At 44.0% G+C, this 27,111-nt stretch overlaps 1 protein-coding gene and 1 non-coding gene across 2 annotated transcripts in view; one reads left to right on the forward strand and one right to left on the reverse strand.

Annotated features, from left to right (window-relative positions):
- Positions 1-26,679, forward strand: part of MICOS10 (mitochondrial contact site and cristae organizing system subunit 10) — a 35,062-nt gene extending 8,383 nt beyond the window's left edge. The window contains exons 2-4 of the mRNA XM_011284573.4: positions 22,679-22,726; positions 23,790-23,899; positions 26,431-26,679. Of these exons, the coding sequence (XP_011282875.1) occupies positions 22,679-22,726; positions 23,790-23,899; positions 26,431-26,445 (173 nt within the window). The 3' untranslated portion in view covers positions 26,446-26,679. The remainder of the gene's footprint in view (positions 1-22,678; positions 22,727-23,789; positions 23,900-26,430) is intronic.
- On the reverse strand, positions 6,858-6,964 carry LOC111562080. The gene has a single exon (XR_002745137.2). It is a non-coding gene; the product is annotated as a U6 spliceosomal RNA (small nuclear RNA).
- Positions 26,680-27,111: the final 432 nt, after the last annotated feature.

The raw sequence follows: 27,111 nt of genomic DNA on the forward strand, positions 1-27,111 counted from the left end.
GACCTCAGGAGCTGTGGGATCATGACCTGAGCCGAAGTCGGATGCCCAACCGACTGAGCCACTCAGGCTCCCCCCCCCCGCCGCCCTTTTCATTTTTTAATAGTAACCATCCTAATGGGTGTAAGCTAGTATCTCATTGTAGTTTTGATTTTCATTTCCCTGATGATTAGTGATGTTGAGCATCTTTTCATGTGATTACTGGTCATTTGTATGTCCTTGAAAATGTCTGTTCAGGTCCTTTGTCCGTTTTTGAATTGGTTTATTGTTGTGTTTTAGGAGCTCTCTATACATTCTGGATATTAACTCCCTATCAGATAGATGATTGGTATATATTTTCTCCCATTCTGTGGATGTCTTTCAACTCTGTTAATGTTGTCTTTTGAATCACACAGTTTAAACATTTTTGTGAAGTCCAGTTTGTCGCTTTTCCCCTTGTTGCCTGTGCCTTTGGTGTCCGAATGGGAAAAACTCCGTTTCTTCTTTATTCCCACACTCGCAGTACATCTGGCACCTGACGTGTGGGTTTTCCACAGCAAGTGGCTCCCTGACCCCGGCTGAGTGTCTTATAATTCAGTTCAGTTCTGACACTCACTGGGCCCCATGGGTTAGGGCTCAGTCACGTAAGACCGAGCCCCCGCCTCAGATGCCTGTCACAAGTCCACGCTGTTGCCTGTGCTTCTGGCTGGCTGGCTATGAATCACAATTCCCATGACCCCCTCCTGGGGATTGATAATTTGCTAGAATGGCTGGCAGAACTCAAGGAAACAGTTTACTTACTAGATTACCAGTTTATTACCAAGGATATTAAAGACCATGAATGGGCAGCCAGATGAAGAGACACACAGACTGGGGACCTGAGGTCCAAAGTGCAGGAGCTTCTGCTTCTGTGGAATTGGGGTGTGCCACCCTCCTGGCACGTAGATATGTTCCCTGACCTAGAAGTTCTCAGAACCCATACTTTGGGGATTTTTATAGAAGCTTCATCGTGAAGGCCTCATCAGTCATTAACTCACTTTCCAGTCCCTCTTCCCTTCTGAGAGGATGCAGGGTGGGGCTGCAAATTCCAGGCTTGGCTTGGTCTTTCCCGTGACCAGCTCCCACCCTGCAGCTATCCAGGAGCTCCGAGATTTGCCTCATTGGAACAGACACTCCTATCACCCAGGAAATTCTGAGGGATTTAGGAGCTCTGCCAGGAATTGGGGGCAGAGACTAATATATGTATTTTTTGTTATTTCAGTGTCGTATCCAAGAAATCATTGCCAAACCCAATATTGTGAAGCTTTTGCCCTGACTTTTCTCTAAGGGTTTTTTAGCTTTTACATTTAGGTCTATGATCTGTATTGAGTTAATTTTTGCATATAGTGTCAGATAAGGAAGGATCCAGTGTCATTCTTTTGCATGTGGATCTCCAGTTTTCTCTGCACCGTTTGTTGAAAAGACTGCTGTTCCCTATTGAATGATCTTGGCACCCTAGTGAAAAGTGATTTGACCATGTATGCAAGAGTGTATTTCTGTGCTCATTATTTTATCCCATTGAGCTGTATGTCTGTCTTTATGCCAGTACCACATGGTTTTGATTCCTGTAGCTTTGTAGTAACTTTTGAAATTAGGACGTGTGGGCCCTGCAGGTTTGTTCTTTCTCAAGATTATTTTGGCTATTCAGGGTCCCTTGAGAGTCCACGTGCATTTTAGATCGGTTGTTCTACTTCTGCAGAAAACTTCTTAGGATTTTGATTAAGGATTGCATTGAATTTTAGATTCAGAATTTTAGACAATCTAAATTTGTTTCTAGTTAACAAATAGAATACTGCTTATTAGTATTCAATACTATTTATCTTTATAATATTTATATTAATACTATTAGTATTAACACCATTTATTCTGTTATAGAATACTATGGTATGGATATACCACATTTTGGTTATCCATTGCCAGTTTATGGACATTTACGTTCTTGATACTTTTTGGCTATTATGGATAATGCTGCTGTGATCAAGTGTACAAGTTCTTACCTGAATGTATGTTTTCATTTCTCTTGGGTGTGTATGTATCTAGGAGTGGAATTGTTGGGTTGTGTGACAACTCTTTGCATAGCATTGAGAAAAACCACGGAATGTGGGGCTGAAGACTGACATGGTTGGATTTCTGATTTCAGAAAGATGAATGAGGTAGAAAGGACCAAGGTGAAGGCAAGGAGATCGGTTAGTATATTACTGCAAGTTCATGCCAAAGATGAGGTGGTCCAATTAGAGGAAATCAAAACCAAGATGGGGCCAGAGGAGTGGAACGGAGACAGATGTCACAGATGTCACGGTGTCATGCATTGGTCATATTTATGGAGCCTGAAATGCTCATGAGCAGGAGGAGTCAGGGTGATGCCAAGCCTATGTAAGCGGAGAATGGCTTTGCCCTTGACAGGTGGGGAGCCCAGGCAACATTTTACAGTTTATTAATTTCTGGTATGTCTGGAGATGGGTCTCTGGTGATATGCAGCTCAGTCAACAGAGATGAAATTGCTTTTGCCCTGCAGTAATCTTCATGAAAAGAAAGGGTTTGGCCTTATTTCTTCCTTGTTAAGAAAGTAGGACAGAAATGACTTAGCAGCTGACTTGCCTTTGAATTAGCCAGCAGATTTTGTGTATTCCTCCAATAATTGATCAAGTGAAATTAATTGTTAAGGCTATTTTTTTAAGGCCACTTTCATGTTTAAAAAAATGCTGTACTTGGGGCGCCTGGGTGGCGCAGTCGGTTAAGCGTCCGACTTCAGCCAGGTCACGATCTCGCGGTCCGTGAGTTCGAGCCCCGCGTCGGGCTCTGGGCTGATGGCTCAGAGCCTGGAGCGTTTCTGATTCTGTGTCTCCCTCTCTCTCTGCCCCTCCCCCGTTCATGCTCTGTCTCTCTCTGTCCCAAAAATAAATAAACATTGAAAAAAAAAATTAAAAAAAAAAAAATAAAAAATAAAAATAAAAAAATGCTGTACCGAAAGAGGCCATTGAGTAAGGTCATGGAAAAAGGAGCAAATTATTGTTTGTCTTTAAATATCAGTTCATCTGATAAATGTGGGTTACCACAAAGTATTGGTGGTTCACCAAAAATTGCCTTTTGGTAGCCTGTGTTTGGAAACTGATACGTTTCCATTTCATGGAGTGATATCACTTAGGCTAAACTAAAATACTTCAAAGGTTTTTGGTTGTTTGTAGGTTTGGGTTTCAAATTAGTACATGTTAATTGTTGAATCGGTCACCATATTTTGTTTGCTATATGTATTTCTAAACAGTTTTTGAGAGCAAAAATACTTTTTCCATTTGCGACAGCAACATGGATAATGGAACATTGTGATCTTGCTAGAGGAGAATTTTCTGTTAGTATTATAGAATAATGTAATTAGGCACTGTATGGAACTTGAAAACATATTTAAATTTTTGTTCTGGCTGTGGTTTTATGCTTTCCTAAAATGTGGCCTGAAACCGTTTATTAGTAAATATGCTGAATTGCTTTCTCTGGCAAGTGCATTTCAGTGTTGAATCCAAGTGAAAATACAAATATTTACTTATAAAAGTCTTTTGGTGTGGTAATATTTTTACTACAGCCATTGACCCACTAGTAAAATGTTAGGGCATTGCTAGATTGGATCCTGTTTATTTAAAGGCCAAGAGAGGGAAAGAGAGCGGAAGCTAACATTAAGTGAATGCCTGTTATGTGTCACCGTATTTGTTACACTAACATATTATCCCTTTTCTACCCTCCTAGCAACTCAGTGAGGAAGTTTATATTCTCTCTCTTTTTCTAGCAAGAAAAACAATGCTCAAAGATTTTTATAGAAATTGAGAAGTTGATTTTTAAATCTAAATTAAAATGTAAACAATCCAAAGTAGCCAGGGCAATTTTTAAAAAGAAAAGCAAAGTTGGAAAATTAACATTACCTGACATCAAGACTTACTACAAAGCTACAGTGAACAAAGTGAACAAAGTGGAGAAGGGAAACACATCTAGATCAGTGTCCAGAAATAGACCCATAAATATATGGTCAATTAGAGATGATGCCAAGGCAGTTTAATGGGAAAAAGAAAATCTTTTCAACAGATGTGCTAGAATAACTGGATATCCATATCCAGAGAAAAAAACAAACCTCATTATTGTGCATAAAAATTAACTCGAAAGGATCACAGACCTAAATGTAAAATGTAAAACTATAAAGCCTCCAGAAGAAAACATAGGGGAAAAAATCTCTGTGACCTTGAGTTTGGAAAAGATTTCTTAGGTCATGAAAGCAAAAGTCACTAAGAAAAAAAAAGATATGTGGCATTTGGTCAAAATCTAAAACTTTTGTTCTTTGTTTTGTTTTGTTTTTTTTTTAAATTTTTGATGTTTATTTATTTTTGAGAGAGAAAGAGAGACAGAGCACAGCAGGGGAGGGGCAGAGAGAGAGGGAGACACAGAATCCAAAGCAGGCTCCAGGCTCGGACCTGTCAGCACAGAGCCCGACGTGGGGCTCAAACTCACGAACCGTGAGATCATGACCTGAGCCGAAGTTGGGCACTCAACCGACTGAGCCACCCAGGCCCCCCAAACTTTTGCTCTTTGAAAGACGGCATGAAGAGAACAAAAAGGCAAGCCACAGAATCGGAGAAAATATTTGCAATACATTATATCTGATAAAGGGCTTGTTTCCATAATAAAGAAAGAACTCTTAAAATTTAATACTAAGAAGACAGCCCATTTAAGAAAATGGGTAAAAGGGCGCCTGGTGGCTCAGTCGGTTAAGTGTCCGACTTCGGCTCAGGTCACAGCTTCATGGTTTGTGGGTTCAAGCCCACGTTGGACTCTGCTGACAGCTCAAAGCCTGGAGCCTGCTTTGGATTCTGTGTCCCTGTCACCACCCCCCCACCTTCCCCACTCATGTTCTGTCTGTCTGTCTCTCTCAAAAACAAACATTAAACATTTTAAAAATGGGTGCAGTGTTTAAAAAGAATCTTCACAAAAGAAATTATGCTAATGGCAAGTAAGCACATGATAGGATATTCAACTTCATTGGTCATTGGGGAAATGCAAATTAAAATCGTGAGGAGATAGATCAGCCTCCACACCCATTAAAATAGTTAAAAAGACTGACAGCACCCCCTAAAATTTGACTGGGATGTGGAGCAGCTGGAGTTGTGCACAGTTGATGGGGTTGTATGTTGGTGCATCCACTTTGTAAAACCGTCTGGTGGTTTCTTATAAACATACCATCTAGTCATTGTACTCCTAGGTATTTACCCAAGAGAAACGAAAACGTTTGCTCACACAAAGTGTGAATGTATGTGACTATATGAATATTCGTAGCAGCTTTATTCATGAGGCCCCCAAACTGGGAAGGACCCATATGTCCATCAGCAGGTGAATGGGTAAACAAAATCCAGACTATCCATAAAGTGGACTATTCGGTAGTAAAAGGAACAAGTACTAATACATACAGCAAGATGTATACCTTTCAAAATCATTCTGTTGGAGCTAGACACAGAAGACTGTGTGCTGTATTCCATTTACCTGCTTCCATTTGTACATACACTTCTAGAAAATGCAAACCAGTCTGTGATGACAAAGCAGATAAGCGTTCGCCTGGGGCAAAGGGTGGAGGGAAGGGTGGACTGCAGAGGGGCACCAGAAAACTTCCAGGGGTGGCAGCACTGTTCGGTTTCACGATGGTTGTGGCGGTTTCACAGGCGTAGATGCTTGTCAAACTCATACGCTTTAAGTAGGTGCGCTATATTCTGCATAAATTATACTTTGAAAAGTAATTTAAGACAAAAAAAGATGAAAATGAAAAAAATGAAAAGTACTCCGTGTTGGTGAGGATAAAAACAACCAGGACCCTCAGACTCTGCCTGTGGGAGTATTGATCAGTGAACCTCTTGGGAAAACTGGCAATATCTGCTAAAGCTGACCATGTTTCTGCCCTATGACACAACAGTCTCACGCCGAGGTATCTACCCAACAAACATGCGTGCATGTGTTCACCAGATGTCTTATACTAGAATGTTCATAGAACACTGTTCATAATAGCACTGACTGGAAACTACCCAAATGCCCATCACTGGAATGGATAAGTAAATTGTGGTATATTGATGTGATGGAATACTCTATGGCAATGATAATGAACGACCCACAGCTGTTCGCAAATGTTAGACTAAAGTACTTACTGTGTGATTCCATTTATGTAAGTTTAAAACCAGGCAAAACTACTCTATACTATTAGAAGTCAGAATATGATTACCCTTGGATAGAGAGCTTTGGATAAGGGAGAACCAGGCAGGCTTCTGAAGATGTTGGTAATTTTCTTTGCTTTGTTCTGGCTGCTGGTGACTTGGGTGTGTTTAGTCTAGAAATCTGTCAAGTGGTGTCCTTAATTGTGCAGTTTCTATATGTATGTTGTATTTCAATAAAAAGTTTTTTTTTTTTAATTTTTTTTTAACGTTTATTTATTTTTGAGACAGAGACAGAGCATGAACGGGGGAGGGGCAGAGAGAGATGGAGACACAGAACCAGAAACAGGCTTCAGGCTCTGAACGGTCAGCCCAGAGCCCGACGTGGGGCTCGAACTCACGGACGGTGAGATCGTGACCTGAGCTGAAGTTGGACGCTTAACCGACTGAGCCACCCAGGCGCCCCATTAAAAAGTTTTTAAAAGACATGTGCTGTCACAGAAAGGTGTCCTTGGTAATTATAAAGTGAGAAAAGCAAGTTGTAAAACATCATGCGTGATATATGATCCTATTTATATAAATGGAATGATAAACAATAAACTTAATCCAAAATATCTCTCCAGAATGGTGATGATGCTAGGTGGGGAGGATCATTAATTTTGCTTTTTTTTTTTTAATATGGAATGCTTCATGAATTTGCATATGTCATCCTTGCACAGGGGCCTTGCTAATCTCTGTATCATTTCAATTTTAGTATTATGTGCTGCCGAAGTGAGCACAATTTTGCTGTTTTTATAACGTAAGTAAATAAATGAGAACAGTTTCTGTTAAAAAAAAAAAAAAAAAAGCGGGTCTCCTGGGTGGCTCAGCCAGTTTAACATCTGACTGTTGATTTCAGCTCAGGTCATGATCCCGGGGTCGTGGGATTGAGCCTTGAGTTGGGCTCTCTGCGGAACATGGAGCTTGCTTAGGAGTCTTTCTCTCTCTCTCTCTCTCTCTCTCTCTCTCTTCCCCCCCCCTCCCCAACTCACATTCTCTCTCTCAAAAAAAAAAAGTTATTTAGGGCTACCTGGCTGACTCAGTTGGTAGAGCATGAGACTCTTGATCTCGGGAATGTAAATTTGAGCCCCATGTTTGTTGTAGAGATTACTTAAAATCTTTAAAAAAATTTTTTTTTAAAGCTACTTTACTGAACTAGTAACTAAAGTCACTTCATTTGGGTCCTATAATTGAGAACGATGAATAATCTTTACATGAATATGTGAAGTCTAGTTTTGATATTTAATAGGTTAGTCCTTCAAAGTGAAAATCTGTTTAAGCTTTTCACCAACTTTGAAATTATATTGGTATCTATTTTTTGTTAATTTTTATTATTTTTTTGTTTTTTAAAATTTACATCCAAATTAGCATATAATGCAACAATGATTTCAGGAGTAGATTCCTTAGTGCCCCTTACGCATTTAGCCCGTCCCCCCTCCCACAACCCCTCCAGCAACCCTCTGTTTGTTCTCCATATTTACGAGTCGCTTCTGTTTTGTCCCCCTCCATGTTTTTATATTCTTTTTGTTTCCCTTCCCTTATGTTCATCTGTTTTGTCTCTTAAAGTCCTCATATGAGTGAAGTCGTATGATTTTTGTCTTTCTCTGACTGACTAATTTCACTTAGCATAATGCCCTTCAGTTCCATCCACGTAGTTGCAAATGGCAAGATTTCATTCTTTCTGATTGCCAAGTAATACTCCATTGTATATAGATACCACATCTTCTTTTTCCATTCATCCATCGATGGATGTTTGGGCTCTTTCCATACTTTGGCTATTGTTGATAGTGCTGCTATAAACATGGGGGTGCATGTGCCCCTTTGGAACAGCACACCTGTGTCCTGTGGATAAATGCGTAGTAGTGCAATTGCTGGGTGGTAGGGTAGTTCTATTTTTAGTTTTTTGAGGAACCTCCATACTGTTTTCCAGAGTGGCTGCACCAGCTTGCATTCCCATGTTAATTTTTTTTAATGTTCATTTTTAAGAGAGAGAGAGAGAGCGAGAGACAGAGTACAAGTGGGGGAGGGACAGAGAGTGAGGGAGACAGAATCTGAAGCAGGCTCCAGACTCTGAGCTGTCAGCACGGAGCCTGATGCCTGGCTTGAACTCACAAACCATGAGATCATGACCTGAGATGAAGTTGGGCGCTTAACCGACTGAGCCACCCAGGCGCCCCATATATTGGTATATGTTAATGCAGTTTCTTGTTGGGTGACCTGTTACTGAGTTTGCTCATGGTGGATGTGAGGGCCCATGGTTGCTTTGGAAGGCCCCAGTTGTATAACCTCCGTGAATTCATAAACTTAAAGACTGATGGGTTGTTGGAGCCAGCAAGAACCTTAGGGATTCATTTGGTCCAGTGGTTTTTAACTGTCTTCCACAGCATCTTAGTGGTTGTCTCTGGGTGGGAGTAGGTAGGGAGAGGAAGACGAGGGGACGTGAAGCAAGTGGTTTTCTGGTTGGGCCTCCAGCCTCTCCCCTTTTCCCCAACAGAGCAGCTCCGCTGTGGTCTGTTTCGTTTACCTATTTGGGAAGATAACTCCATTGCTTTCAAAAAAGGTGGGGTGGGGAGTGCTGATAACCACTAGCTTTCTTTAACCCTCTTGTTTCAGAGTTGAGCAAATTGATGCCTGGGGAGGTTGAGATGTGTTTTCCAGGGTCTGTTCATACAGGGTAATTTGGAACCTGTTTCTGCCTGTTCTGGATACTGGACGGATTTGTCCAGGAGACTGCTTCTTTCATGGTCTTCTGATCCCAGCCTATGATCTCTCTCCTCCATCCAGATTTACCCACACACTGGGCCCAAACACACCCCCTCTCCATTCCCCTACCACTTACCCATAACTTAGTTTGGGGCTTGATTTCTCCTGAATGTGGCTGGTCCCCATTTTAGCTAGAGACCATCCCTAACCGAGGGGTGGCCATGAAAATCATATAGCTTCTATGTTAGAATAGACCGGGGAGTTCGTTTATCACCAGTTTTCAAAATGTGCTCTGTAGAGCCCTACAGTTTGTGGGGCCCCTTTGGGACAAGTATGGGTTTAGCAGGTAGGGTCTAGATGCAACTTGGACTCCTCAAATAGTAGCTTCAGCTTTATCTATTGCATGTACTAGGCTACCAGAGAAGATTTCTCTGGAAGGAAGGCTTTCTGCTTTGAAAGGAAGCAGATGAGAAGGAAGGGAAGCCTTTCACTGTAAGGGTGAGGAAGGTGAAGGACGTTAGCTGGAGAAGCATTGTGGGATGGTGAAAAGCCAGGTGGGCTTGGCTGTCTCAGAGCCTCAATTTCCTCGTCTCTAAACTTCTTCTTTTTCTTTTTTTTTTTAAGTAGGCTCCACACCCAGTGTGGGGCTCAAACTCATGACCCTGAGATCAAGAGTCGCGTGCTCTACCCACAGAGCCAGCTAGATGCCCCTCCTCGTCTGTATGCTTGGGATGCTAGTCCCCACATGGTTGTGATGAGGCTCAGGATAAGATAATAATCTAAATGGGTGTGAAAGCACTTTCTAGATTGTAACCGCCTAGATCAGTTTGTTCTCCACTGGGAGTGATTTACCGCTACCTTCTACCCCCTGGGGGCAACGTCTGGAAACTCGTGTGGTTGCCATACCGGGGGATGGGGCAGTCGGGGTGCTGCTGACACCTAGAAGGTAGGGGACAGGGATGCTGCCAAACATCCTGTGATGTGCAGAGCACCAAAGAATTGTACACGGAAAATGGTACACGGAAAAGAATTGAAGTTGAGAAACCTTGCCCCAGGCTTACGTCTCTATGGCTTACTCTCTATGGCTCCCCAGGCACAGCCCTTTCAGACTAATACTCACACAACACATATATTCATACATCTCTAGGCGCGTACTCTTTCAGCAACTGAAACTGAGGTGAGAAATGAAGGGAAAAAAAAGAAAAGGAATAAACAATCATTAGAATGACCTTAAACAAAGCATAGTACATTGTTATAAGGGCCTTAAAAAAACACCACATGCGTGCATATGAGAAGAGTATGGGGTGTGAGGGATATGAGTCAATGTTAATGAACGACGGGGAGCTGAGTTGCAAAATGGTGTGAGGCATGGCTGGGAGAGCTGACAGATTGCAGCGTTTGTTTAAAACTGTCCAGAATTTCCAGAGTTGCTTCAGTTGTATATCTTCAGGTAGGATTTTATTTTATTTATTTTTTTAAACATTTATTTGCACACACCTGCGAACGAGCAGGGGAGGGGCAGAGTGAGTGAGAGAGAGAGAGAGAATGAGAATCTCAAGCAGGCTCTGAGCTGTCAGCACAAAACCCGACGTGGGGCTTGATCCCACCAGCCACAAGATCATCACGTGAGCTGAAATCAAGAGTCAGACGCTTATGTGACTGAGCCACCCAGGTGCCCCTTCAGGTAGAATTTTAAAACTATTGATTAATACGTAACAGCATATATGGGAGGAATTGGAATCTAGTGTGTTTACGTCAAGTTTCTTTATCCAATTTAAAGCTGCATTAGAATGCTTAGGGTAATTTATAATTATTGTAACACTCTGACATAATTGTTGACAGATTGGTAGACTTACTTTGACACATGTTTACCAGTTAGAACAAGTGTTTCTGATTGTCAGAACCTGCACATGTAAACCACTCAATTTCTGTTTGCTGGATTTTAAATGATTACCTGAAGCAAATGATTTAAGCAACATAATTCACCTTTTACTAGGAAGCTTTCCTGAGAAAGCTGCTACTTTCTTGGCATCATCTCAAATGATTAAATTGAAATCCATTAGTTGTAGGGTTTTTTGTTTTTTTTTTTTTTAAACCATTTTAGCATAGGCCTAAGTGTGACAAACCCTGAATCAGGAGTTTATAAATATCCCACTCTCATTAGAAGCAAAACGGTATGTTACTGCGCTAGTCATATATTTCCTTGACATTAGACTACCAATCTTAGAAATTCCCAGAAAAGATTGGCTGTGACTGTTGAAAAACCACAACTTACTTTTCTCCTTGTTCCTGCTGCAACTTGAAATTCAGTTTAGCTCATAACTTCTATTTCAGAAGACTTTTTTTTTTCCTTAGTTTATGAAAACTGAATTCTTGGTTTCTTTACATATGCAAGTCCAGTGATTTGGGGAGGCTTCCTTGTGGGGCTTTGTAGAGTAATGATGCCCTAAGAGTGTAGGCCGCTACTGGAATATGAGGTCAGCTGGGTGCTATTGCCTAGCCTTACAGTCTTGGGCACCTTATTAGAGCCGGATCTGAATAGCAGAGAAAACGTTGGTTTCTTACAGAAGGCCCTGAAATTCAGGTGAATCCTTCCAACACCTTTTGCAAACGTTCATTTGGGACATTCCCCATTTGCACCAACAATACTTTCATTGCAAAACCGTTGGTATATTTGTCAAATATTTGAGCCCCTCTTCTGTCTCTGTTTGCCTTTGCCCGTGACTGTGTCTTTCCTTAAGGATCTTTTATCCATGAATCATCACGGAGTGTGGTCACTCCCGCTGCTCAGAAGTTCCTGACCCCTGACCAGAGTCCCGCTTTCACCTGCCCTGCTCACCTCGAATATCGTCCCTTTCAGTTCTGCCTCGCAGGGGATGCAGGGAAGGCAGAGGTGGGGCTGTTGAGGAGAGACCAGAGTACGCAAGGTAACATTTTTCAGTCTGATGGACGGAGGAGAGTCGGCGGTCTGGACTTGTCTCCCCCCCTGGGCTGCTGTGACAGCTCTGTCCTCGTGGTTTTCCCATCTCTGATGGAGGCTTCTTCACCTCTGTCCCCGTTGCCGCCAGAGAGGGCCGTTGCCAACTGCACATCAGATACATTGTTCCTGCTTAATTCCCTCTCTTGCTTCCCTGCTGCTTATGACAGAGGCCGGGGTCCTTAGTGTGGCACGAAAGATTCTGGCTCCATCTGCCTCACACTGGATAATTTGGTAGCAAGGAGCTCCTTGCAGCCCTTTTCCCTTGCCCCTTCTCTAGCCCCCACAGTGGCTGGGGTCTCTGTGCACCTGCTTCTGTCACAGTACCTTGCATTTTGAGTTTGTTTTTTTCCTTAAAGACAAAGATGACTTTATTTTTTTTTAAGTTTATTTATTTTAATGTTTATTTTTGGGAGAGAGAGAGAGAGAGAGAGAGAGAGAGAGAAAGAGCGTGAGCAGGGAAGGGCAGAGAGAAGGAGACACAGAATCTGAAGCAGGCTCCAGGCTCTGAGCTGTCAGCACAGAGCCCGACGCGGGGCTCGAACTCACGGACCGCGAGATCATGACCTGAGCCAACATCAGGAGTCAGACGCTTAAGCGACTGAGCCACGCAGGCACCCCGCACTTTGAGTTTCTAATTATCAGTTGGCTCTAACTCTGGACGATAATCTTGCTGGGTACAGGGCCTGGCATAGCACCTGGCACACAGTAGGGGCTCAGTTTGTGTGATTAAGGTAACGCTCATGCATAGTGTTGGCCAGGGTGAATTTGGGAAGGTATTTCGTTTACTTTGGGGAGTCAAAATTATTGTAATAGCTTTGTGTATCTGTGAGGGGGCGATCAAGGACGTGTCCTTGGGAGTCAGGCTGCCTGGTTCAAATCCCAGATGTGTGACCTGGGACAAGCTACTTAACCTTTCTTTGTCTCAGTTTCTTGGTCACTAAGACGGGGCTGATAAAAGAAGTTTGCTGTGAGGATTAGATGAGGTCATTGAACCCCGAAGAGTAAGTGCTTAGTGAATGCCTTTCACTCATGTCGTGTGTTGTTCCTGAAAATGTTGTACATGTTGCGTTTTTACAGCTCAGATATTTTAGATTAAGGGAATTTGGTATTGGGGCGCCCGGGTGGCTCAGTTGGTTAAATGTCCGACTCCTGATTTTGGCTCAGGTCATGATCTCATGGTTCCTGAGTTTGAGCCCCGCATTGGGTCCTGCGCTGGCAGTGTGGAGCCTGCTTGGGATTCTCTCTCTCTCCCTCTCTCTGCTCCTGCCCTGCTTGTGCTGTCTCTGTCTCTCTCAAAATAACTAAATAAACTTAAAAAGGGGGGGGGGTGGAATTTGGTATTAAAAGGTTATTTGATGGGGGCACATGGATGGCTCAGTCGGTTAAGCCTCCGAATCTTAGTTTTGGCTCAGGTCATGACCTCATGGTCCTTGGGGTCGAGCCCTGCGTCGGGCTCTGCACTGATAGCACAGAGTCTGCTTGGGATATTGTCTCTCCCTCTCTCTGCCCCTTCCCCACACACGCTCCCTTCCTCTCTCTCAACAATAAACATTAAAAAAAAAAAAAAAAAAAGGTTACTTGATGAATGTTATAAATAGCACCAGTGTTTTTCTAGTTATCCAGGTAGAAGTTCTCAGCATTTTCTTTGACAGCCTTTCCCCTTTGCAGCCCCCAAACTCCAGATCTGCATACACACACCTCATTGGTTCTTAAGTCCTGTAAAGTCTGCCAGCAAAATGTCTCTTCCTTTCCAAGTGCTCCTGCACACCTTAGTTAGATGAATCTTACTAAAGCACAGCCTCAGTCACATTACGTATCTTAAGAAACTGCCTGCTGAATTAAGAGCTGTCATGTTTTGGTGCCTTCAGAATGTGCCCTATTCCTTCCTAGCCAGTATTCTCATTCATGTTTAGCCTGTCTTTGCCTCAAGTCCATATAACCTTATAACTGAAATAGAAGCACTGGGTAACAGTTCCCACTTTGCAAAGAATAAACACTATGTATTGGAGTGATGTACTCCAGAGGTAAATAAACGTATCCCCTGTGTCTTCTGCTTAGTAAATGCTAGTGAGTGTAGATGAAGTAAATGTGTAAGGAAAAGGAGTTATTGGTTCTTGTTCCTCCGTGGAATTTTTCCTTTGAGTCAGGAGTCGGTGACGACAAACATAATGGCTATAACAACGTGCGTGTCGGGTGTCCTGAATCCCCGGTTCTTCCATTTCCTTTCCTAAAGAGGAGAATCCAGTTGCTGATACTGATGGGGATGGGCAAGAGGGATTGGGAGTGTTGGGAGGGGAGGGACTCACCAGAAAATTCCCTTTTGAGCAGTTGGGATGAATTTGGATTCATTTTATCAGCCCTCAGCCCGTTTGGATTCATTTGATCTCTAGCCAGTGCACAAAGGGAAGTACTTCCCGGCTTGAATTGTTGACTCTTTGTCATTGATTCCAAGTGATTTCAGGTTTTTGTTACCACTCCTGAAAAGTCAGACATCTGTGGTTTCTGTTCTTTCTTGAAGGGCCGAAGAGTAGCACAGTCATAAATTACCTGCCAAGATCCAGAAACACATAGTTATCGTATGTAGTGTTAGGCCAGGTGCCCTGCTCTTCTGCTAACCCAAAGGAAGGAGCCACGTGTGTAGGAAGGAGCCATGACTTTGGAGTCCGACAGCCTGGGTTTGAACTCTCCTTTTTTAGTTGTGTACTTGGGTAAGTCGGTTCCACTGAACTGTTTCCTCTTCTGGGCGGTGGGACCATAATACACCTTAGAAGGTGCCTCTGTGGGTCAAATGAAATAATATCTAGAAACATGATACAGTGCCTGGCACTCTGTAAGTGTTAGTACCTCCAAAGCACCCACCCCCCAAAAGATGTAATGCATTGCGTTCTTTATTGTGTTTCTTGAAACGTAGTACTTCTGCATTTTTTCCAGTCTCTCTTAAATAAAGCCTTTAGAGCTTTTTCTCATTTTCCTACATGCTATGCCCACATATGAATTTATTAACTAGTTGTATGTCAGTAAAATGTGTGCCAAACCTGTTTCTTCTTCTGTGCATTCTTGGAAAGTCGTATGACTGTCAGAATTCTGAAGTTGGATTGTGTGCTACATACACACATTCATTTAAAAGGACCCTTTTAGTGAGTTTGGCTTCTCTGGAAGCAGAGCACATCAGTAATGACTTCCACATTTACCTTCCCTATCTTGACTTCTTTCTGCTGACTGGTTTGCTTGTTCTGATCAGAATCCCGGGAATTGAGGTCTACCCGAGAAAGTCCTACAGATGTTCCTTCCAGCCCCTGTCTCACTTACCTTCCCTATCTTGACTTCTTTCTGCTGACTGGTTTGCTTGTTCTGATCAGAATCCCGGGAATTGAGGTCTACCCGAGAAAGCCCTACAGATGTTCCTTCCAGCCCCTGTCTAATCTGGAGAGCCACAGGGAGGTGGAGGTCTTGTCGGATAGCCACCTTCTTCCTCTGTTTCCCACATACCCTACAGCGATGTTGACTTTTGAGAAGCTGATTAACACACACTGACTTTACCATCTCTGGGTCTTTGGCCCGGCACACTTTCTTGGTTAATTCACATGACTTGGCATTTACACGTGGACACCTGGGACAGTCTGTCTTTGGCCCAAAGCATTAAGTGACACAGTTTGGAGCTGACTTAAAACTGTTTATTTATTTATTTTTTTCCTCATAAATTGGGCCCTGAGCATCTTTCATAAATCAGGAATGTTTCTTGGAAATGTAATTCTCACTAAACTCAGTCCCAAGGGTGCTTCTCTATAAAAGCACATTCTTGTTTGTTCTGTCATAACAAATGCATTTGATGATTGTAATAGCATTGATAGAAACATGATTGAACAGGAAAGCATGTCCATTATAACCAGATCAGTTTGATATTAATCCAGGTTCAAAGCATAAATACAGCTTTATGAAACACAAGATAGCTCTAGGAAAATCATTATTATATTTGAAGCAAAATGTTCTAGTTAACAATGAGTCTGAAGGAATCCCATTTATTTATTTATTTATTTGTTATTTATTTATGTTTATTTCTTTTTGAGAGAGAGAGACAGAGCTCGAGAGGGGAAGGGCCAGAGAGAGAGGGAGACACAGAATCCGAAGCAGGCTCCAGGCTCCAAGCTGTCAGCACAGAGCCCAACACGGGGCTTGAACCCACGAACTGCAAGATCGTGACGTGAGCCGATGTTGGATGCTCAACCAGCTGAGCCACCCAGGCGCCCCAGAATCCCCTATTTTTAGAAAATGTATGTCACGACCTGATATGTTCCTATACAAAATTGCTGATGCAATTTTGCAACTCCCACTCAGAGTTGGGAGAAAGGTTGTGACTTTCAGCTGTGACTCACCCACAGTGTGGTCTGTAGTCAAGCCAGTGGACTGTATTTTAATAGAGGATGAACTATTATGTGACACTTTTGACCTGTTTTGAGTTCCATTGGAGAAGTAACAGAACTTACTACCACTTACTGAATTCGAATTCGGTCCCAGACACTGCCAGATACCTTGTATTTTCCTGATACCGCAGCTCAGTGAGGTTGTTTTTTCTCGATAGCCGAGTGGGGCGAGGCCAGGCGACGTTAGATAATTGAGCTGACGTCAGAGAGCTAGCTGGGGAGCAGTGGTTGACTCAGGCCCGCCTCGTGATGGCACTGGTCCTCTTGCCACGCCACTTAGTGGGAGACGAAAGCCCTCCTTGTTCTAGAGCCTTTATCTTTTCTTTCAGACATTTAAGAACAGAGTTGCTTGGCACATGGCTTCTAGGGATCTTAAAAACTTGTGTGGGGGCGCCTGGGTGGCGCAGTCGGTTAAGCTTCCGACTTCAGCCAGGTCACGATCTCGCGGTCCGTGAGTTCGAGCCCCGCGTCAGGCTCTGGGCTGATGGCTCAGAGCCTGGAGCCTGTTTCCGATTCTGTGTCTCCCTCTCTCTCTGCCCCTCCCCCGTTCATGCTCTGTCTCTCTCTGTCCCAAAAATAAATAAAAACGTTGAAAAAAAAATTAAAAAACAAAACAAAACAACTCATGTGCAATTCCTGAAGCTTCTCATATTCACAGACTGCCAGTTGCAATGGTACTGAAGTTTTTGCTCATACATTTTGATAGAAGTTATAGAAATTAAAATGGAGTTGCTTTGCAGTTTCGCTTAATTTTTAGGTACAGGTCAAATGTTAGTATTGATAACCATACATTAGGCTGATGAATTTAGGAGCTTCATTCAAAATGTTAAATGTCAGGCGCCTGGGTGACTCAGTCGGTTGAGCGTCCAAATTCGGCTCAGGTCAGGATCTCACAGTTTGTGAGTTCGAGTCCCATGTCGGGCTCTGTGCTGACAGCTCAGAGCCTGGAGCCTGCTTCAGATTCTGTGTCTCCCTCTCTCTCTGCCCCTCCCCCGCTCACACTCTGTCTCTCTCTGTCTCTGAAAAATGAATAAATGTTAAAAATTAAAAAGGGCGCCTGGGTGGCGCAGTCAGTTAAGCGTCCGACTTCAGCCAGGTCACGATCTCGCGGTCCGTGAGTTCGAGCCCCGCGTCGGGCTCTGGGCTGATGGCTCAGAGCCTGGAGCCTGTTTCCGATTCTGTATCTCCCTCTCTCTCTGCCCCTCCCCCGTTCATGCTCTGTCTCTCTCTGTCGCAAAAATTAAAAAAAAAAAAATGTTGAAAAAAAAATTTAAAAAAAAGTTTTAAATGTGAGGTGCCTGGGTGGCTCAGTCCATGAAGCGTCCGACCTTGGCTCAGGTCACAATCTCAGCGTTTGTGGGTTCGAGTTCTGCGTGAGGCTCTGTGCTGACAGCTCAGAGCCTGGAGCCTGCTTCAGATTCATTGATTCTCTCTCTCTCTCTCTCTCTCTCCCCCACCCCCTGCTCACGCTCTGTTTCTCTTTCTCTCTCTCAAAAATAAATAAACATTAAAAAAAAATAAAGTGTTAAATGTAAGTCCACTTATCCTGATGAGCACTGAGTAATGTATAGAATTGTTGAATCACTGTATCGTACACCTGAAACTTCTATAACACTGTATATGTATACGTTAGCTATACTGGAATTAAAATGAAAAACTTACAAAAGTGAAAAAAAGTCAGAAGAATAAATAAAAATGTTAAATGTAAGCCAGAGTGAGATCTTAGTTATCATATGTTAAGTTATTGATAGATAAAATGGGTCCCTGGTCTTTTTTGCCCCCCTGTGATCTTTCATAGAAACGCTTCGTAAGTGAATTTGTGAGAATTTGTTTTTGTGTGACTCCAGACAACGAGCTATTCCTCCTTAACTGTAAAGTCCGTTGGCACTTGCAACTTTTACCGGGTTGATTCCGCAGGAGCAGGCATTGCCCCAGTTTGTTCTGTTTAGGGGCTGACATCCAGAGTACATTTCTATCCCTAGACTGCAGTGAGATTATGTAGCCTGCTTGTTAATTCTTGCTGATTATGTTTGCTTCTTCATTATTGGCAGTGAAGTAGAGCTTCATGATACGTGGCATGGTGAGAGCAAAGATTTTTCTAAATAAAGTTGAAACCAGAAATTGTCTGTATGTCACAGTAATGGCCATCAACATATATTGATTTTCTCCCCTTTTTGACACAAAATGTGGCCTAAGGCATACGCAGGTGTACTGCGGTTGGTTGTTGTTCTTTTAAATTTGTTACCAAATCTGCTGGGGCATAAGATAGGGCAGTGTTTTATATGTCATTAGTGGGAGCGAGTTCCTTGTTTTGTTATTAAGATAGTATCAGATGAACTATTCAGGGATTGCTCCTTCCTAAAAATTTGGGTTTATCTACTAGCCGGTTTTATGATGTCCTTTTGGGCACTGAGCATGCATTGAAGTGCAGGGTTAGATTGATTTGGAGTAATTTCTTTTTGAAAGAATTTGTGCCAATTCTTTTTCCTCTCCAAAAGAAATGGTTTCGGAGCACGGGCTTGTTGCCTAATGTCAATTCCATAAGGCTTCTGTGTGTGTGTGTGTGTGTGTGTGTGTGTGTGTGTGTTTCCTTGCCCCCCTCCTTCCCCTCTTAACTGGACTTTGCCATGAAGAAGATGTGTACCTATAATCAGGCATTTCTTTAGGTTTATTTGTCATTCCAGACAGCATTGACCAAACGAACAGGCTTGAGTGGGGGGAAGGCAGTTATATAAACCTTATTCATAGTTAAATATTTGCTTCCAGGGAAGGTGAAAAATGCTTTGTACTTTTTCCTTTGGCTTTTTTCCTCTAAGAGAGCTTGTCGTGCAACAACACAAAAAAGTGGCCAAAGGCGGAGAAAACTCTTCTCTTTTCTATGTTGGTTTGTTTTTATTGTAAGACAAACCTTTCATGTTTTATTGTTACGAAGTCTAACGTGGCCTCGAGGTGCCGATCTTTAGTGGAAACAGCTGCAGAGTTGGTGTCCCCGGATCAGGTGGGACTTTCTTTGAAGCAACATGTTGCTTTTAAAAGAAATCCAGCATGTGAGAACTTGAGCCTGTGAAACTCATCAGCGGCTGCACCGTTGCTAATCTCTCAAATAACCGAGATAGCTAAGTTTAAGTAAAACACTGGCATTGAAAAATCAGTTTCTGTGTTATTTTTTTTTTCTGGAGAGAACAGTCTTATTATTTTGTGTCTTAAAAATATAGAAACGGAGGGAAAAAACCACTCTTAAGAATTGAAGGTGGATGCCTTTGCTGGGAGCAGAACTGGGTGACTGGACATATACCTGCACTTAAACGTGTAAAGATTTCCTGTTCTGTATGGGTTGATGTTGAAACATTTCTCATCTCTGATGAGCGATGCTGGTAGCAGTGGGTTACCATCATTCTTGGTCTACTACTTGGAAAAGTTGAGCATCAGAGAGCTTTCTTTCCTTGGGGAAAAATAGGAGAGACAGGCATGGAGTCAGAGGGACAAGAAAAATGCTGGAATATTTTCCTTTTGGGCTTTTGATTTGTTTGCCAAAAAGTTGCCTTCCAGATGGAGAAGACCGAAAGCTCTGATTGTAAGCCATTATGTTTTTACTGGCCTACCTCCCCATCCCATGGCCCGGTTTGAAATCTGTAAGCCAGTCCAAATCCTTTACCTCATTTTCTAGTACCAATTTACTGTCTTACTCATCTTCCAGCTGCAAGGGGGTGAGGCAAGTTGCTTTGAAATTGAACCCTGTGCCATTTTATAAACCAGGCAACAGCATTTTCTTGCCAAGGAGTATCAATCGCGATCGCTCCCGTTCCCTGAAGCTCGTGAAGCTCATCTACCAGGTAGACTTGTGTCTGTGACATGTGTGACAGGATTAGTCCGGGAATGAATCTGAACAAGCCCTTGTGGCCTTGTGTAGACTTGTTACTACCCTGGTTGCCTAGCGTTCTGGGCTGTTGTGTGGGAAGCACAATTTGCTTTTTGGCTGTATCTTACTTGACTGGCTGTAGACATCTCGACACTCCCAGTTTTCCCTTGGGAGGTAGTGATTGTTTAGGGGTTTAAACCGTAGGGGACTCCAGTGTCAAGGCACAGTGGGTACGGTGGCTTTGGAGTCGGGCAGACGTGGGCCCAGTTCATTACTCTGCCGCTAACCAGTATCCTTGAGCAAGTTATTTCCCGCATCTGAAAAATGGGGCCTAATACTGTATCAAGTTGATGTTTGGTTTAAAAGAGAATTTAGGGGCAGTGGCGAGAGAATGTTGGGTACGTGTGGGCAATACTAAAATGTTAGTTCCTTTTCCTCAAATGATGTCAACTTTGAACAGGTTAACTATTGTGGTCTGTAAGCTCACTAGTTTTCCACCATTTTATTAAATTATATGGAAATTGGGGTGACATGAGTGATTTTCAGATACTGCATTTTATTTTTAATTTAGAGAGGGAGAGAGTGCAAGTAGGGGAAGAGGGGAGGGAGAGGGAAGGGGAAGAGAGTGGGGGTGGGGGGGCAGAGAGAGAGAGAGAGAGAGAGAGAGAGAGAGAGAGAGAGAGAGAGAGAATCCTAAGCAGGCTCCACTCTCAGTGCAGAGCCCTACCAAGGGCTCGGTCCCACAACCCTGGGATCATGACCTGAAATCCAAGAGTTGGATGTTCAACCGACTGGCCACCCAGGCACCCTGTAGATACTGCTTCTAATTTATTTTTTAAAATTGTTAGTATTTTTATTTATGTTTATTAAAAAAAAAAATTTTAATGCTTATTTTTGATAAAGACAGAGCATGAGTGGGAGAGGAGTAGAGAGAGGGGGAGACACAGAATCCAAAGCAGGCTCCAGGCTCCGAGCTGTGAGCACAGAGCCCAACACGGGGCTCAGACCCACAACCCATGAGATCATGACCTGAGCCACCCAGGCACCCCTGTATTTTTATTTATTTTTTAATGTTTCTTTATATTTGTGAGAGAGAGCTCGAGCAGGGTAGTGGCAGAGAGAGGGAGAGAGGGAATCCCAAGCAGGCTCCGCGCTGTCAGCACAGAGCCAGATGTGGGGCTCCATCTCATGAACCGCAAGATCATGACCTGAGCTGAACCAAGAGTCAGACACTCAACTGGCTGAGCCACCCAGGTGCCCCAAGATACTACTTTCTAAAGTTGAGCACCGAACCTAATGCAGGGTCTGTCTGTTGGACAGGGCAAAGTAATGATTTTTAATTAAAATTCCTATCTGTGTAGGATTTAGTCATGAGAAAGAAAGCGACACCGTGGCCACATATATGTGGCAGGGGAAAATTACCAGAAATCATTCCGAGTAAGTAGCGTAAGCACTTTCTTCGGGCCACTATCAGCTGGGTGGCTGCTTGGGTGGATGAAAAGTTATGTGAAGGAGGTTGCTTGTGCTGAAGTTCTGGGTTGGGAGCAGAGAGGTCAGGCTGGTCGACCGAGGAGTACTCTGAGTGTTTCCACTGCAGTAGCCTCAAGTCATGATTAGAGAAGAAGCTCTTGGAGTTCCCACAGCACAAACTGGAAAACTGTGAAGGCAAAGTGAGGAACGGGGTGCTTAACTATAAAGAGGTTGGTTGGGGGCGCACTTGGACCCTGGAGTAGACACTCCGTCAAGAGCATCAGAATACTTTTGAAAGGTCTGAAAACAGTTGGCAAGTCTGAAAAAATTCAAAATCAGAGTTTGGTTCTCTTCCTTGGTGTGTGTAACTTTTCTGATAATGGCAAAATGAGTTTACCTCAAAGTCTGGGATGTGTATCACTGCAGTACAGGAGGTGATTTTTTGCCCCTAAAATGGTACCACATTTTAGGTAAAACATTTCTTTTAAAGGTTCTACATCCATTTTAACATATCTTACGAAAACGATATAGCTAGCATTCAGAGCTATGATTATACCAATGTTATTATTCATTATTGAAGTTCAAGCCATATTTACTTAGTTAAATTGTTCACTGATTTTCTTATCTTTTTTTTTTGTAAAGAAAACGATTGGGGCCCCTGGGTGGGTCAGTCAGTTGAGCGTCTGACTTCGGCTCAGGTCATGATCTCGCGGTTTGTGAGTTCGAGCCCCACATCGGGCTCTGTGCTGACAGCTCGGAGCCTGGAGCCTGCTTCAGATTCTGTGTCTCCCTCTCTGTCTGCCCCTCCTTTGCTCATGCTCTGTCTCTCTCTGTCTCAAAAATAAATAAAAACATTTAAAAAAATTTTTAAAAAGTTAGAAATGAGAAGATCAGCTCTGTACCAAGTTTGTTTGTTTTTTTTGTACTATGTTTTATAGATGTTCACGTTTATGAAAGGTTCATTCTATTTTTGTTACATTACTATTATGAGATTGAACATGTTTTTCCTCCCTCTTTGTAGGTACTGGTTTTGGATTAGGACTGGTTTTCTCACTTACCTTCTTTAAAAGTAAGTGTGACTTTTATTGCCTTTCCAACATACTGTCCTAGTGTGTGCATACACATAGCAGGGACGCTTCTGGAGGGCACATCCACATGGTTGCCAAGCATACACTTACGGGTTTAGGGAGGCCTCTGTCAAATATGCTAGACAAAGAATGTGGACGCAAAAGAGGTCAGAATGGGCCGGGCATCTCTAGACTTTCCCCTGGGCATTGAGTCAGGGTGCCTGATATCTTAAATATGATATCATTTGAAAAGTCTGTACTTTCTGCCAGTGAGTCATTTGGCCAAATCTGCACGCTCAAATATTTCAAATTAATTATACTTTTTTTCTCAAGGAGGTTGAAAATGAGAGTCCAACTGGTAAGAAAAACAAGTGGGCCAGAAATACACATGCCTTTTAACCAGAAACGCTTTCGTTCTGTGTAAGAACTTCTGACGTTGGGATATTGAACAGAAGCCAGAGGGGTCACTTTGACCCCTTTTCCATGAAGAACTTGAGCGGGGGGATACATTACTAGAGAATCACAATTAATACCTGGTGCTGATATAAAAGAATCATTTACAGTCTTGGCTTAAGTAAGCCTCACAACTTCCTGTCCTCAAAATTCAGTTGGTTCAGTTTAAAATTCAAGCACCTTACTGGAGGGTGGTATTATTTCTGATAAGGTTAAGAAATGAGTTAAAATGAGCAAATGATTAGAACTGATGTTTGTTAACTAACTGGAATTTAAATAAAAGTTTGGGGGGGGGGAAGAACTGATATAGAAAAGTTAAAATGTTCGACTGTGTCTACTGTTTTCCGTGTTGTACCACTCATGAAGACCTCAAACCTAGCAGCATAGGTACCAGGTAATTATTTGCTAAATTAATAGGTTCACTAAAGGACTCCCTGTCCTGGTTTTTGGCCATTGATTAAACATCGATAGAAATGAATGGCATGTTGTAGGTATCAGTAGGAGGCATGCTGAATATTTATGGAACCCTAAGCAATGTATTTAAGCCAGACAAAAAACTTTATCTTCTCTTAATCGTTCTCTATTGGGATTTTCCTTTTTTCTGCTCACTAGGAAGAATGTGGCCCTTAGCCTTTGGTTCTGGCATGGGATTGGGAATGGCCTACTCCAACTGTCAGCATGATTTCCAGGCTCCATACCTTCTACATGGAAAATACGTCAAAGTACGTACAGAATTGATCTTTCTCTTTCTTTTAAAAGACAAAGAGTTTCTCCTGAGTCTCTGAAGAATTCTTTGGAGCACATATACTTAATAGACTGTGCGTGTCACCGAGCTCCTGATTGCTCTTTGGCGTCTCGTGCTGTTGACCCCGCTTGGGTGCCTAAAGTCTCTCCTTCTTCCACTGTCCCTCGAGATGCACGTGTACGTTCACACATAGACTCTCTTGCTAGCAACTGCGGCTGAAGAACCTGCCTGGAAATGTATCGTCACGGTAAAGTGGATTTGTCTTCACTACCTGCCAGTGGCGCTCACGTGTGACATCGTGGAGTGCCCCGTCCACGTCTCACACACGCTCGGGCGAAACCCAGCAGCTGGGACTCAGCCACGACTCTGCTTTTTATTGAGGAGGGGAGGTTCTTGACTGTATTAAGTCCCAGTGATTCTGCCAACATCCTTGTCTACAGACATTTTTACTAATGCGGACACGATGAAAAACTGTAACGTGCCTTGAGAGGGAAGAAAGTAGCACATTTCCTAAGGGTCTCGTGTGTCGCAGCCTTCCCGTCGCCTTCCCGTGCTTACCGCGGGGTTTAGGGGAAAGGATCTCGGGAGGCCGGGTGCTCAGGGACGCGGGTGTATCTAGTTATGTATCCCCAGGGCCCAGAACGAAGTAGACGCTCAGACAAAAGTGAAACGAAGGAGTGAAGGAGTGACACACACTGTGTAACCCATTAGACGTGTTCGTGGCCCCAGGCTTCCTAAGGCAGAGTTTTTGCAGCAGCACCAGCTGCAGTGAAGAGTGTCCCGTTGCCTGGACGTGTAGAATCGTCTTCCTGGGTCACCGTGAGCTAGAGTCAGTTGATCTGGGCAGCCTTGGGGGGAGGGGGCGGGGAGAGCCTAGAAGCCAGGATACCCAGGCGTGGGTCCTGGGCCACCACCCGCTTGCTTCCTGTGTGATCTTGAGTTTTTGCCTCTGAGATTCTGTCTTCCGTCCGTAAGAACAGGGTGGTAATTTCTACCCACAGGGTTGCTGTTAGAATTCAGCGTGAACACGTTTGTAAGCCGTGAGGTGCTGTAGAAGTAGGAACGTTGGTAGGAATAGTTGAGGCCGACCAAGGAAGGGTGATTGGTTGGCTTAACTGTTGTTCCACCCTGATAACAAGTAGAGCAGAAAATATGGTGCAATGGAGTGTCCCAGTTCTGGTCAAAGGCCGTAGCCGCAAGGGTCACCGAATCCCAGATGACCGTACCCGCCACAGCTCGGTAGCCTCTCTCTTAGAACCTGCCCAGACTGTCAGCTGCCTGCCCCAGCGACCCGTGTGCGCATGCTCACCGAGAGAGTCGGGAGCCGGGGAGCCTGGCTGCCCTGTCGCCTCCCTCCATGTTAGTGAGCCATCTCCGCAAAGCCAGGGTGAGGTAATCAGAGGGACAGCGCGAGGAGAGGCACAGCTGCGTGGCACCGAGGCTGACGACGGGCAGTTTCCACTGCTCCCTGACCCTTCGCTTTCTTGGCACTCGGGCCGGATTTGGGAGAAGAGAACAGAAAGGAACAGGAGAGGAGCTTCAGGGCTTTTAATTGTTTAAAAGACTCTCTTTGTTCCGAACTGAGTTGTCATGGGCAATGGCTCAGGCGTGATTATATGCATATTATACATTTAATGGTGGGGAATTACTGTGGAAAATATTGTTCCGATTTTACGGCCTTGTGTGGATTGCTCCAGCACGGCCTTGTAACTTTATCTGAACTTGAGCCTGTGCCTCTCTGTGCTGTCATCCTCCTCTCTGAAGAGAGGAGCTCGTCGCGGGGCTGTTGCAGGGCAGTCACTCTATGGTGGTTGCCTGTCAGGTGCCCGCGCTGCCTTGTGGGCCCTTCTCGGTGCCCCCGCTTTCCGTGCTTTCTCTAGCCCCCCCTCCCAAGAGATTAGTGGGAGGGGTTTTACTGCCCCTTGCTGAGCAGATGAGAAAACGCAGATCTTACTGGGGTTGAGAAACTGGCCAGAGAGCCCCTCATTAGTAGGGCTGCTTGATTCCAGAGCCACGCTCTGTCCGCTCACCTGTGACGCACCCTTTGAGGAGTTGTAGGAACGGTTGTCCAGGGACCGACTAGGCAGACCTGTTCTTTCCCTCGCTCCTCCCTCAAAGATTAGGGAGCTGCTCTTAAGAGCCTGGGAGGGGTGTTTATGGTCCTCTCGTGAGACTGTTTTAATTTTTTTTTTAATGTTTGTTTATTTTTGAGAGAGAGAGAGCACGAGCAAGGGAGGGGCAGAGAGAGAGGGAGACACAGATTCCAAGGCAGGCTCCAGGCTCTGAGCCGTCAGCACAGAGCCCGAGGCGGGGCTCGAACTCCCGAACCGTGAGATCGACCTGAGCCGGAGTCGGACACTTCACCCGCTGAGTCACCCAAGCGCCCCCTCGTGAGACTGTTTTAAAGCAAGCTGGGTGTTGAGGTTTGGGCCCGTTGGTCCCTTGGGTTAGAGATGGCTGTCAAAATGCTGTGTGCGCACTTCTAATCAGAGCGTCCCTCCTCTGCAGGAGCAGGAGCAGTGACTTCCACCTGAGAACATCCCAGTGGGAGGAAAAGAGAAATCCTGTCTACGCCTCAGGAATACTGAAGTGCCCTGGAGTAAGCTGACATTCTTCTGTAGCAATGTTATCAGTAATGCTTTCAACTCCAGCACTGTTTATGTATTTGAAACCAAGTCTGTTTCTTGTTTTGTATTTTCTCTCTGGAAATTGCGAGGAGGTGGTCTTAAAAGAAATAAATTAAAAATAGGCAGCCCAGTGCATTGCCTGCGTTTCTTTGCCTCTGGTCTTTGAGCAGGAGGAGGACTGTATTTGGACTGCCAGCAGCTGTCGCCTTGGGTCCCAGCCTCCCAGCCTTCCTGAAGCCACAGCCACGCTGCAGCCCGTCGTTCCCCCCGCCCCACCCCCCACCATGCGTAGTTTTCGGAACCACTTCTACCTCGTGTAATGGGTGCGCGGAGGTTGCTGCTGGGTTGTCTGCTGACGATGACAGACGTCTGGAGGAGCCTTGCCTTGCAGGAGCAGCTCTTTTTTTTTTTTTTTTTTTTTAAATTTTTTTTTTTTCAACGTTTATTTTTTTTTTGGGGACAGAGGGAGACAGAGCATGAACAGGGGAGGGTCAGAGAGAGAGGGAGACACAGAATCGGAAACAGGCTCCAGGCTCTAAGCCATCAGCCCAGAGCCTGACGC

Source organism: Felis catus, chromosome C1 (assembly GCF_018350175.1).
Source record: "Felis catus isolate Fca126 chromosome C1, F.catus_Fca126_mat1.0, whole genome shotgun sequence".
In the NCBI taxonomy this organism is placed as follows: domain Eukaryota; kingdom Metazoa; phylum Chordata; class Mammalia; order Carnivora; family Felidae; genus Felis; species Felis catus.